General features: G+C 47.2%; 1 protein-coding gene across 1 annotated transcript in view; it reads right to left on the reverse strand.

The window, feature by feature from the left end:
• LOC148507711 (sodium-dependent neutral amino acid transporter B(0)AT3-like) overlaps positions 1 to 14,050 on the reverse strand; it is a 136,787-nt gene that overhangs the window by 60,316 nt on the left and 62,421 nt on the right. The window contains exon 7 of the mRNA XM_088445673.1: positions 12,817 to 12,929. Coding sequence (XP_088301799.1) covers positions 12,817 to 12,929 — 113 coding nt within the window. The remainder of the gene's footprint in view (positions 1 to 12,816; positions 12,930 to 14,050) is intronic.

The raw sequence follows: 14,050 nt of genomic DNA on the forward strand, positions 1-14,050 counted from the left end.
TGATAATGCCCTATTGCAACTAATTCTGTTCTCTCTATTTGTGAGAATTTGCAATTGTAGTGCATCCAACTCTAAATCACCCGTACTTCGTGCACTCAAGTCTGGAATGTGCACAGCATGAAAACATGCACAATACACTCAATCCTGCCAAGAAATCTATTAGACTCTGTTATGTGGGTGTGGCCAGAACATATGTGTTCGGGACCATGCACCATTGTGAATACCAGTACCCTCATTACATACTAAAGGGACATGACCAGGTAATCTTTGGGGTGTGGCTGAACTTCTCCACTGGGCTCCTAGAAATGCTCGAGCCTGAATACTTTGTAACTGCACTCCCTCAACTTTGGTGCCCCTGTATACTCCATCAGTCATGTGTTCAACTATTCATCAGCCCCAAAAGCTTTAGGGTCTATTTATCAAACTTATTCTGCCCTTAAAATATGCAAAGCTGTTTTCACATGTTTAAAGCAGATTTAAGTTTCACAGCAATTTATCAAAGCTAAAAGTGGAGATATCGCAGTAGTCGGCCAAATAGTTTTCTTCAAATGGCATTAACATGCTTGTCTCAATAGAGCATCCAGGCTGAACAAAGATCACTCTCCAGTAAGCTGGAGCTAATCGTGATGCCCATTGCAACTTTTCCACATGCACAGTTGCGCGGATTCGAACTCTTACTCAACGCCAGGATGTGCTCTTATCACAGAGTAGGGGAGATGTACTAATCCTTGGAAAGTGATAAAGTGGAGAGAGATAAAGTACCAACCAATCAGCCTCTAACTGATATGTTACAGGCTGTGTTTAAAATATCACAGTTAGGAGCTCATTGGTTGGTATCACTCTCCACTTTATCACTCTTCAAGGCTTAGTGCATATTAGGGGTGTGCACCAGCAACTTTTCGTGTTTTGGTTTTGGATCTGGATCTTTCTTCGTGTTTTGGATCTTGGTTGGTTTTGCCAAAACCACCCTTCCGTGTTTTGGGTTCTGGGTTTTGTGTTTTGGATCTGTATTTTTTTTTTTTTAAAAGCATAAAAACAGCTCAAATCACGTAATTTGTGGGTTTTTCTGCTCCTATGCTATTATTAACCTCAATAACATTAATTTCCACTAATTTCTAGTCTATTCTGAACACCTCACACCTCACAATATTGTTTTTAGGCCAAAAGGTTGCACCAAGGTAGCTGAGTGACTATGTTGAGCAACACAAGTGGGTGGCACAAACACGTGGCCCATCTAGGAGTGACACTGCAGTGGCAGACAGGATGGCAGTTTGAAAAACTAGGCCACAAACAGTACATAATGCAAAGAAAAAAAAGAGGTGCAAGATGGAATTGTCCTTGGGCCCTCCCACCCACCCTTATGTTGTATAAACAGGACATGCACACTTTAACAAACCAATGATTTCAGAGCCACATGACTGTGGCTGAAAAGATTGGTTCGTTTGGGCCCCCACAAAACAAGCTGGCAATTAATCTGTCCCTGCACAAACTGGCTCTACGGAGGCAAGATGTCATCCTCATCCTCCTCATTCACCGATTCCTCACCCTCTTCAGTGTTGTGTACATCCTCATCCTCACAGAGTATTAATTTGTCCCTGCTGGAATCCACCACCACAGGTCCCTCTGTACGTTCTGAGGCTTGTCTCCCTGGAAGAGTTGATAATTAATTTTTATGAACATCATCTTCTCCACATTTGGTGGAAGCAACCTCCTACGCCTTTCGCTGACAAGGTTCCCGGCTGCACTAAACACTCTTTCGGAGTGCACACTGGAGGGGGGGCAACTCAGGTAAAATAGAGCCAGTTTGTACAGGGGCCTCCAAATTGCTTCTTTTTCCTGCCAGTACATGTACGGACTGTCTGACATGCCTACTTGGATGCTGTCACCGATGTAATCCTTTAACAGACAGACGCACGCTTGACGCTGCTGCTTTGAGGATGCAGGTGCGGCTACAGCCCACACATTTCACAAAGACAGAAAAAAAAAAGAATTTTTTTATTGTTTGTGGAGTGCACTTTGAGGGTTACACCACCCTTTAACAGACAGACGCACGCTTGTCGCTGCTGCTTTGAGGATGCAGGTGCGGCTACAGCCCACACAATTCGCAAAGAGAAAAAAAAAGAATTTTTTTATTGTTTGTGGAGCGCACTTTGGGGGTTACACCACCCTTTAACAGACAGACGCACGCTTGTCGCTGCTGCTTTGAGGATGCAGGTGCGGCTAGAGCCCACACAATTCCCAAAGACAGAAAAAAAAGAATTTTTTTATTGTTTGTGGAGTGCACTTTGAGGGTTACACCACCCTTTAGCAGACAGATGCATGCTTGTTGCTGCTGCTTTGAGGATGCAGGTGGAATCTAGACGGGATCTGGAACCGGGGACACACTACCTCCATCAATTGTCTAAATCCCACTGCACTAATGGCAGATACCGGACGCACGTCTAACACCAACATAGCAGTTAAGGCCTCAGTTATACGTTTTGCTTCAGGATGACTGCTGTCGTACTTCATCCTCCTCGCTAAGGACTGTTGGAGGGTCAATTGTTTAGTAAAAGTAGTGGTGTTCCTACTTCCTCTCTGGGATGATGAACAACTCCCAGCAGCAGCAACAGCACTAGGAGGAAGTGGTTCTTGATCTTTCCCTATTTTATTTTTATCGGAGAAAGTTTGGTCCTCCATTTATGTTATATTGATATATACGTGCGGCTAAGGTGCACACAAACACAGAAAATAATTTTTTATTTTTGTTGGAGACTAGTGCACTTTGTGGGTTACACCACCCTTTAAGAAATGAGCCAGCCGGCCATTTACTTATGGGACACAGGCGCATGCTTGGCGCTGCTCCTTTGTTGATGCACGTGCAGCCACAGTGCACACAATTCACAAACACAGAAAATTATTTTTTATTTTTCTTGGAGTGCACTTTGGGGGCTTACACCACCCTTTAAGAGATGAGCCAGCCGGCCCTTTACTTATGACACAGGCGCACGCTTGGCGTTACTTTGTTGATGGTCGTGCAGCTACTGCGCACAAAATTCACAAACACAAAAAAAAAGGTTTTATTTTTTTTGGAGTGCACTTTGGGTGTTACAGCACCCTTTAACGGACAAGCCATTCGGCCCTTTACTTATGACACAGGCGTACGCTTGGCGCTGCTCCTTTTTGATGCACGTGCAGCCACAGTGCACACAATTCACAAACACAGGAAATAATTTTTTATTTTGTTTGGAGTGCACTTTGGGGGTTACAGCACCCTTTAATGGTCAAGCCAGCTGGCCCTTTACTTATGATACAGGTGCACGCTTGGCGCTGCTCCTTTGTTGATGCATGTGCAGCCACAGTGCACACAATTCACAAACACAGGAAATCATTTTTTATTTTGTTTGGAGTGCACTTTGGGGGTTACAGCACTCTTTAACGGTCAAGCCAGCTGGCCCTTTACTTATGACACAGGCACACACTTGACATTACTTTGTTGATGCACGTGTGGATACTGTGCACACAATTCACAGACACAAAAAAATATTTTTGAAAATGTTTTTTGGAGTGCACTTTGGGGGTTACAGCACCCTTTAATGGACAAGCCAGCCAGCCCTTTACTTATGAGACACAGGCGCACACTTGGCACTGCTCCTTTGTTGATGCACGTGCAGCCACAGTGCACACAATTCACAAACACAGAAAATTATTTTTTATTTTTCTTGGAGTGCACTTTGGGGGCTTACAGCACCCTTTAAGAGATGAGCCAGCCGGCCCTTTACTTATGACACAGGCGCACGCTTGGCGCTACTTTGTTGATGGTCGTGCAGCTACTGCGCACACAATTCACAAACACAAAAAAAAAAGTTTTTATTTTGTTTGGAGTGCACTTTGGGTGTTACAGCACCCTTTAACGGACAAGCCAGACGGCCCTTTACTTATGACACAGGCGCACGCTTGGCGCCGCTCCTTTGTTGATGCACGTGCAGCCACAGTGCACACAATTCACAAACACAGGAAATAATTTTTTATTTTGTTTGGAGTGCACTTTGGGGGTTACAGCACCCTTTAACGGTCAAGTCAGCCGGCCCTTTACTTATGACACAGGCGCACGCTTGGCGCCGCTCCTTTGTTGATGCACGTGCAGCCACAGTGCACACAATTCAAAAACACAGGAAATAATTTTTTATTTTGTTTGGAGTGCACTTTGGGGGTTACAGCACCCTTTAACGGTCAAGCCAGCCAGCCCTTTACTTATGACACAGGCGCACGCTTGGCATTACTTTGTTGATGCACGTGCGGATACTGCGCACACAATTCACAGACACAAAAAAATATTTGTTTTATTTTTTTTGGAGTGCACTTTGGTGGTTACAGTACCCTTTAACGGACATGCCAGCCGGCCCTTGATTTATGATACAGGCGCACACTTGGCGCTACTTTGTTGATGCACGTGCGGCTACTGCGCACACATGGCCTAATTCAGAGCCGGACGCTCTTTCAGAGCGCTCGCTCTGAATCAGTGCCCGTCTATTGTAATTTTAGAGCGGCCTCCTGGCCGCTCGCATAGCTGTGGGTGACCACCCACAGCTAGTGCAAGCGGCCAGGATGATGGTCGCGATGGTCAAGACATCGCGACCATCGTACTTGCAACGAGACCCTTGTGGTATGGTCTCATTGCCGCAAGTCCCAGTGGACTTCTTGCTTTTACAGAGCAAGAAGTCCACCCACTGACTTCACTTGTGATGTCAGTTTGGGCCGGCCCTAGACGGTAGGCGTTCCCATGGGGATGCCTCCTTCTGGGCAGGCACGCCCACCAAAGGGGGCGTGCTGTCACTCAACATCGACAGCACGCCCCCTTTGTAGCGAGACCTGGAGCGACAGCTTGCCCATCTTTAGCCGGGTCTCGCGCATGCGCACGACAGAGCCACCTCCATCGTGCGCATGCGCACTGAGCCAACATCGACCCACTTGCGAGCGCTCTGAACTCAGCGCTCGCGAGCTGGTCTGAATCAGGCCCACAATTTACAAACACAGAAAAAAAATTGTTTACATTTTACAACACAGTCCAGCCAGCCCCTATAGACTTTGGAGTGGACACAGCCCCTATGGACAAATGACTGCACAACACAGCCCAGCCAGCCCCTATGACAGCAGCACAACACAGCCCAGCCAGCCCCTATGGACAACAGAAGCACAACACAGCCCCAGGGCCGGATTTACCATTATGCATCCTAGGCGTCCACCTAGGGCCCGAAGAGTCCCAAGGGGCCCCCGACCGGGCCCTGGAGAGGACCTGCTGCACTGGTTGAACTGCTGCTAGACACACAGGCAGCAACACGGCTCCATTTTCTGCTCCTCGCATCAATCAGCTCCGCCCCCATGATGTGTGCACTGCAGTGCTGAAGTCACAGCGAATGCAGCCAGGCTCCTCCGTTCCCCTTCCCCTGCAATGTAGCCAACCCCCTACCCACAGCATGTGCTGCTCATCTAACAAACGCTGCTGTAGCCAGCCAACCCCCCCCCCTCCAAGTCACAGCGATAGTAGAAGCAGCTGCTGCCCCCCGCAGTGCAGCCTCCCACAGTGTAGCAAGCTCTGTCCCCAGCAGCATGCGCATCTATGCAGCCCCGTCCAACCAACCTCCCCCGCAGCTATAGCCAGTGTCCTCCTCCCCCGTAGTCACATTGATAGCAGCCGCAGATCCACCCTGACAAAACCCCCCCCTCCGCAGCATAGCCAGCAGCATGCGCAGATCTAGGCAGCCGCCCCCCGCAGTCACAGTGAGTGCAGCCCTCTCCCCCCCCCTAGTCACAGTGCAGCCACCCTCTCCGCAGTGTACATTGCAGCCAGCCTCTACTGGGAACAACAGGAAACTTTCACTCCACTGACTGACATGGGGCGATTGCACTGGACACTGGTGTTCAGCCTATGAAGACAGCATGCCACTCTAGACTGGGTAAGTTTAACTTAATTTTTTTTTTTTTATATATATAGAGTTAAATAACACACCTGCTCTTTACTGTATATGTGTAAAACTATTATATATATGTATATATATGTCACTAGCTATTGTGTATGTGTTTATTTTCTTGTCTGTTCCTCCACCTTTTCTTGTCTCCCTCTTTCCTTCTGTCTTACAATATTCTTCCCCATTTCCTGCCATCCCCTCTGTTCCTCCCCATTTCCTGCCGTCCCCTCTGTTCCTCCCCATTTCCTGCCGTCCCCTCTGTTCCTCCCCATTTCCTCCCGTCCCCTCTGTTCCTCCCCATTTCCTCCCGTCCCCTTTGTTCCTCCCCATTTCCTCCCGTCCCCTTTGTTCATCCCCATTTCCTGCTGTCCCCTCTGTTCCTCCCCATTTCCTCCCATCCCCTCTGTCCCTCCCAATTTTTTCCCGTACCCTCTAACCGTCCCCATTTCCTCCCATCTCGCTCTGTCCGTCCCCCTTTCTTCCCTTCTTGCCCTATATTTCCCCCTTTCCTACTGTCTCCCTGTTTGTCCCCCTAATACATTACAATATATAATGCGATCTAGTAACAACTACTGTAATAACTGTGCATATATTACAGCAAGTGTCGCTGGAGCAAGATACACAAATATATATATTAAGATGTGTGTATATTGTGTGTATCTTGCTCCAGATAAACCTATTGTAATAGATGCACAGGATTGTTTAAGGGAGGGGGGGCCCAAACCGGTATCTTGCCTAGGGTCCCGTGAAGGCTAAATCCGGCTCTGCACAGCCCAGTCAGCCCCTATGGACTGAGTGGACACAGCCCCTATGGACAACAGCAGCACAACACAGCCCAGCCAGCCCTAGCTCCCACCCACCCTCTTCACTGTCCACAGCCGGAGTGAGAAATGGCACCGACGCGAGATCCGGAAGGCGGGATGATGACGTTTTGCCTCGATTCCAGTTCCGAGTCAGGCGGGAAAACCCGAGCCGGACTCAGTTCCCGGCTCGGATCGGGGTGGCTCATCCGAACCCGCTCATCCCTAGTGCATATTCCCCCATATCTCTCTCCACTTTACCACTCTTCAAGGCTTAGTGCATACCCCCCATATCTCTCTCCACTTTATCACTCTTCAAGGCTTAGTGCGAGAACGATGCTGGGACAAACAGCAGTAATCTTAGATTACCGCTGTTTGTTAAATCCAGAAAGGATAACATAACCCTATTAGCGAGCGCTAAAGGGGTTATGCTTCGTTGATAAATGGAGCCCTTAGTTTGAAAAATGACAGTTAGGAGCTGATTGGTTTGGACTGTTTATCTCCATCCACTTCTTCTCTCTTCAAGTCTTAGTATATAAACCCCTATCTATCTCAGAAATTTGATACATCTCCTTCATGAGAAACACAGAAATAAAGTCAGAAAGAAAATGCAATGCATTTAGTGGAGGAATACGAAAACTACAGCCCCCAGAATGCAATGGACTAAAACAGGATGTGAAAAAATGAGGGAGAAGCCTAAAACTGTCATCAATCAACAGGAGGAGAAGAAATATAATAGCCTGCAATTGGCAGACATTGGCAAATCACGGCGAGTCAGACAGTTTTAAAGTGGCAATCATTTAAAAGACAAAACCAGGTTGATTTTGCTTTTTAAATGATTGGCACTTTAAACATTGGGCAGACTTAGCGGGATCTTGCTGAAGTCTGCCAGTCAAAGGCTATTACATTTCACCATTTCAGATGGATATAGGATCGAAATAACTGAATTTAACACAAGCAATGATAGGTAAAATAATATTGATCTTTCCAGAGATTGATATTATTTTGGCGCATGCACTGTTGGGGAGATAGGAAAAATGGTACATGCAAAGTAATAAAAAAAAGTAAAAGTGACGTGTGCATTTCAGTAAGAGATGCCCAGGACCAGGTAAGTATATTGCTGCTGTAGCATCATGATTTTTGGATCTAGTCTATTATTATTCAGATGTGTCCTGTTATACTGTGTCTCCAGTTGGGAATTGGTATGCAATGCTGGCTGTCGGATGCCTCCTGTCACAATACCGACAGCAGCATCCCAATGGTTGGTATCCCGACAGGGGTTGGGTAAGTATACTTACCCTCCCCCCTTCTCCCCCTAACTCTTGCTTTTTGTAGCCTAACCCTCCCCACCCCGCACCCTAACCCTCCCCATTAGTGCCTAAACCTAAGTCTCCCGCCTTCATGCCTAACTCTAACCCTCCCCCCTTAGTGCCTAACCCTAACCACCCCAGTGGTGCCTAACCATAACCCTCCCCCCCTATGGGTGCATAACCTTAACCTTCTCCCCCAAAACTTAACCCTAACCCCGCTATGCTACCTAACCCTCCCCCCCGCGGCTAACACTAAGGGCACTCTAGTTCAGAATGGTGTCCTTCTGTATTCCGGCGTTGAGATTAAGATAGGCGTCGGTATTTCAATGCCTATTCCAAGTCCCTTGTTGGGCTTCCCCCATCAGGATTTAGACCGGCGGCATCGTGGCCGCTGGTCTCATAACGACATCTCCTTCAGTTGTGCCAAATAGCCCCTCTCGGCATGCTAGGTCCCTGGCAACTCAGCCATGTCGAGCATCTTGTTTGCTCAAAATGTGTGTCTTATTTGTGTAAATGAAACAACTGGAAGTGACAAAACTGCATTGCTAGCATACACAGACCACTAGGGCTTGTGACATTTCTTTGCATCTGAGTCCGAATCTGTGTAAAAAAGACTCCAATGTGAAGAGCCGCAGAATTTTCCTTACGCCAAGTTCAGTTGTCCTTCATCTGCCACTTTGTACGTGTGTAAAACCAATTCCTGTGTTGTTAATGTCGCAGCCCAGCGTCTTTGGTACACTATGATTTGCTTTTCACTGCATTTGCGATGCGACTGAGATGCAAAATTTAAAGAAAAATATGGTACGTTGCTCATCTCAGAGTATCTCAGTCACATTGACCGTTTCAATATGTATGGCGCGAAGACGCTTAGTGTTTGAGGACACATCTGTATCATGTCTCCAGAATTAATGGGGGTTGCAATCGTGATACATCGGGCATGGAAACTAATCTTTCTGAAAGATCACAGATCAATGCCCATACATAACCAAGAGCCTCTGGTCGAAATAGATCTTCTGGCCAGCGGGACAAGGAAAGATTCCCCTAGGAGAGACTACACAGAGACAAAATGGAGCTCTTTGTACAGATAAGCAAAATACAAAGTTACAGTGTACAAGCAGGACAGATTGGAGCTCATCATGCTCAAAATCTGGGAGGAGAGATACTAGGCAACCATTGTCAAAAAAGGATTAGGAGATATAGGACCTCATTCAGAGTCGGTCGTTGCGGCCGCATGGTCGTACGCCACCGATGTTTGCTATACTGCGCATGCATAAAGTTCGCAATGCGCGTGCGCAAACTAGCCGCTACGATCAGAAATTTCTCTCTCCTTGAACACAGCCAGGTCGGTAGTTTGAGTGACAGATGGAGGCGTTTGTGGGTGGTAACAGGGGAAGGTGCTTGAAAACGGGGGAGTGGAGATCCGAACGCAGTGCCTGATTATGCGAACAGCGTTTTATGGGAGTGCATACGGATTATGGGAGTGCATAATTAACAAAGTAGCGTCATGGCACATGTGACCTGGGAGGTTTTTACACTGACATGATCGTAGAGCTTAAGAGAGGGTATGGTCAACCTTAAACTCTACGACCAGTTCCGATGGTCTCGATTAATCCTTATATGCCCGGAGATGACGTGCAATGCGTACGAGAAGGGGGCGTATTTTTTTGTCTTCCGACCGCTTCCTCCCCTAGGTCGGCCAACTACCGATCCGAACTTAGGGACGCAACTTGCGAGGGAATCATTTGCATATCCGGCCCCTTTTTCCGTACGACCGTGCGGCCGCTTCGACCGACTCTGAATGAGGTCCTTAGAACCTGAGAGACAGCAGCAATCAGCTGGAGAATATTGTGATAAGGATTACAGCACCTGTGGAGAGCTCATCTGGGGAGGAGAGATGCAGGAGTAGACTTACTAAACGTAATTTTTACAAAGCAGTTCATGTTCGGTGGCTTTAACCGATGGAATTTACAGGGCATAAGCAATTAATATTAAGTCAGCATGGTTTAGCAATAAGCTGGCGAGTTACTAAGCGACAGAGCAGCGGCACAGACACCGTATTTTAAAGCACATCTATGAAACATTGCCACTCACTACTGAGGGGTCTATTTACTAAGCAGTGTTAGGAGACAGAGTGAAAAGTGATAAGAAAGTTATAAGGTGCCAGCCAATCAGCCCCCAACTGTCATTTTTCAAACACAGCCTATGAGATGACAGTTGGGAGCTGATTGGCTGGCACCTTATCACTTTCTTATCACTTATCACTAAATAGACCCCTGAGTCACAGTACTTGTGTGTTATTGACACACAGAGGGCTACGGCCCAAGGAGTACCGGTGCTTGTATACATATTGCGGTATGGCCAGCAGAGTCACAGTACTTGTTTACACAGTGGGCTACAGCCCAGGGAGTCACAGTGCTTGCATACACGGTGGGCTATGGCCTGCAGAGTCAAAGTACTTGTTTATACAACAGTGGGCTAAGGGCCTGATTCAGAGTCACTCGCAAGCGGCCTGATGGTATGCTTACGCGCATGCGCATGCTTCGTTCTGCGCGTGCGTGAACTACTCTGTGCGATCGCAAACCGCTCGCTCACCCAGCAAAGACAGCCCAGTGTAATGAGTGACAGGAGAGGCCTTTTATGGGTGGTAACAGGGGTAGTGCAGTAAAAACGGGGGAGTGGAGGTGCGAACGCAGGCATGCCTGAGTATTTCAACGCCATTTCAGAGGCATGCATAATTAACAGGCAGTGTCATTGTACACGTCACCAGTTAGCACTTGTCCTTGTAGTTCCGCAAGTGCCAAAGGGCAGGCATGCTGGCACCTGTAGTCTCACTGTAAAATACAATAGTTTACTTATTTTTTCCCACTTTATTACCCCCGTACCCAATACTCCAGGGGTGCGGGGAAGAGCCCCAGGCTTCAGACCAAGCCTGGGGTTAAGGGAGAGGGGCGACCCCTTTTTTGGGGGGTCCCCACCTCCCCTGAGATCCCTGGCTTGGCCTGACCGCCTTGGGCTGAGAATGCTTTGGACCCGGAGCCCCGGTGAAAGGGTCTCTGGCCTGTGGCATTACAGCCCGGCCGTTTTGGGTCTGATGCTAGTTTTAAATATAGGGGGGACCCTACACAATTTTTTTCCCCCCATATTTAAAATTGGGACTGGACCTGCAGCCTAGTGTTGGTTTCTAAAATACGTGGGAACCCTACACATTTTGTTCCCCGTAATCTTAGAAACCAGGACAGGCTGACTAGCCTGGGGTTGATTAAGCTTTAGGGGAGGGGAAGGGGGGGCCCTATGCCATTTTTTTAAAAAACACTTTTAACCCGTTTTTTAACAGGGACAACACAAGCAGCTTACACATATCTCACTGATATGTGCAGGCTGCTTGCTCTGGAGAGTTTTGCAGAGAGAAGAGACTGTAAACTCGAGTGAGTCATCTCCTGCAAAACCTGCTATTTGGGGGAGAAATCTGCAAAACCTGCTACTCAGCAGAGAAATCTCATTCTGCTTCACCATCGGCCATCTCACTCTCAGCTACCCTCCTTCTTTGTAAATTTGAGAGTCTCAGGAGCTTCAAATCACCCGAGTTTAGGTGAAGCTAATCGAATTGAAAAAAAAAAGCAAACTCTCCCAGACTCGATTCTTAGTAAATTTACCCCTGTCTAAAGCTGGGTACACACTATGCGATGTGTGTACCCAGTGATGGTACAATGTGATGGAACTATACATCGTGCCAGCCGAACACATGTTGGCCCGCCATCATTCATTAAAGGTGAGGGGGCGCTGCAACACACCCTTGCTCCGGGCACCTTGGCACCTAACTCCACCTCTGGCCACTTTCCCATTTCCCTGTGATTTTTTCTGCTCTGCAGCACTGGGCCACCAGCAGACGTATAACTCCGGAGATTGCAGAAAGGTAAGTATAACTATATATGGGCGCAGGGTTTGTGATTTGCACCATACGCCCTGCACCCATTATAAATAAACCATTGAGCTGAAGGTCAGCTTTACCAATATGGCTAACAAAATAAAGATTTGTTAAAAGTACAAAATAAATGACAGCATTTGCTTACTGTATGTGGTGAATTATTGATTTACGTCTTTGTTCTTTTAGTAAATTACCTAAAGTCATTGATGATTGATTATTATAATGCAGATCCCATAGTAATGATTGCATTGATGCAGCATTCTGCAGCCCCTGAGAACTGATGCTATATAACTCTATCTTTCAAGGGGAATGGGTATGTAATACCGGCAGTCGGGATGCCTCCGGTCAAAATACAGACAGCAGCATCCCTTTCTCCCACTAACCCTCCCTTCTTGTAGCTTAAACTTAACCCACCCCACCCTGCACCTAACCCTCCCCATTAGTGCCTACACCCTAAGTCGCCCCCCTTCGTGCCTAAACCTAACCCTCCCCACTTAGTGCGTCAGGATTAAGATAGGCATCTGTATTTCGACGCCTATGTTAAGTCCCGTGTCGGGCTTCCACCGCTGGGATTCAGACCGGCGGCATGCCGTCCGCCGGTCTGCTAACTACATCCCTTTCAAGAGCAGAAATCACTCCATTCACCAATGCCTACCGACTATAACTGAGTGATATTATGAACTACTATTACATGTAACATTTCATTAAAAGAACATTGCCTAGATTACATGTTGGCATGCATACTGTATGTATGGGGGATAATGTTAGGCAGTGCTGTAAATGTACACGCTGAAGGTTCATATCACATACAATGAGTATAGGAAGATACTTACTTCTCTGGGTTGTAACTAGAAAATGCTATTAATCCTCCAAAACCCAATGAAAGGGAAAAAAATATCTGGGTAGCAGCATCCAGCCATACTCGTGGAGACTTCAAAATTGCCATCTGCAGTACAAAAAAATAATCAGCTGTAACTATATAGGTCAATACGGTTATTACAAATTAACAGATACGAAAATTGTGAATTTGTTTTCTTGCACTGATAATAGGCATTCAAATATTTATTACAACAAGATTCACTGACATAGTTCTAGTGAAAAAGAATGAAGAACACTAACTTTTGGTTCTAGAGGAGGCTTTTACTTTCAGGTTGCCCAGTCATGCTTGTGCTTATCTGCCAGCTTGGTGTAGCTATTGTTCTTGTGCTTTACTTCAGTATCATGCTCACTGCAGAACAAGGACTATTGTTGACCATGGGCCTGATTCAGAGCCGGACGCTCTGACCAGAGCGCTCGCTCTGAATCAGGGCCCTCCTACCTGAAAATGGAGCGGCCTCTTGGACGCTCGCATAGCTGTGGGTGACCACCCACAGCTTATGCGAGCGTCCATGACGATGGTCGCGATGGTCAAGACCATCGCGACCATCGGGCTTGCGACGAGACCCTGCGGTAGGGTCTCGCTGCCGCAAGCCCAGGAGTGATTTCACTAGTGATGTCATTCACTAGTGATGTCAGTGGAGCCAGACCCAGACGGTAGGCATTCCCATGGGAACGCCTCCGTCTGGCAGCCACGCCCCAGGCACGCCTACCAAAGGGGGCGTGCTGTCAGTCACCATCAACAGCACGCCCCCTTTGGTGCGAGACCCCCGCTCCCACTGCACGTGCAGATTCCTGATAATCAGGCCCTGTGTCCAGTAATCAAACTGAGATGGTATTCAAAAGATGTCATGTCTTTGTTGTGAAGACATTTATTGGCACCACCAAATAATATCTCTCTGCCTTCACAAATTGTTAACTATTTTATATTTGTGGTAAGATGATCATGGGGGAGTGAAGGCACAGAGCTGATCAACAGCAACAAGCATTACTAACTTCTATCTGCATACCACTATATAGGCAGGTACATTGTACAGTTGAGAGTAAGGAATTGGCACAATTATATACACATGACTATAACGGTCGCAATCCCCTGAAGCCCAACGTGTGTCTTGTGTCATCACGCAAGCACCTGGAAGCCAGGAAGGGACCGCTAGTCTTCACATGGTGTCTGATTTGTATAAAATATAT

This window comes from Taudactylus pleione, unplaced genomic scaffold, assembly GCF_031769625.1.
Source record: "Taudactylus pleione unplaced genomic scaffold, aTauple2 ptg000386l, whole genome shotgun sequence".
Classification (NCBI taxonomy): Eukaryota; Metazoa; Chordata; class Amphibia; order Anura; family Myobatrachidae; genus Taudactylus; species Taudactylus pleione.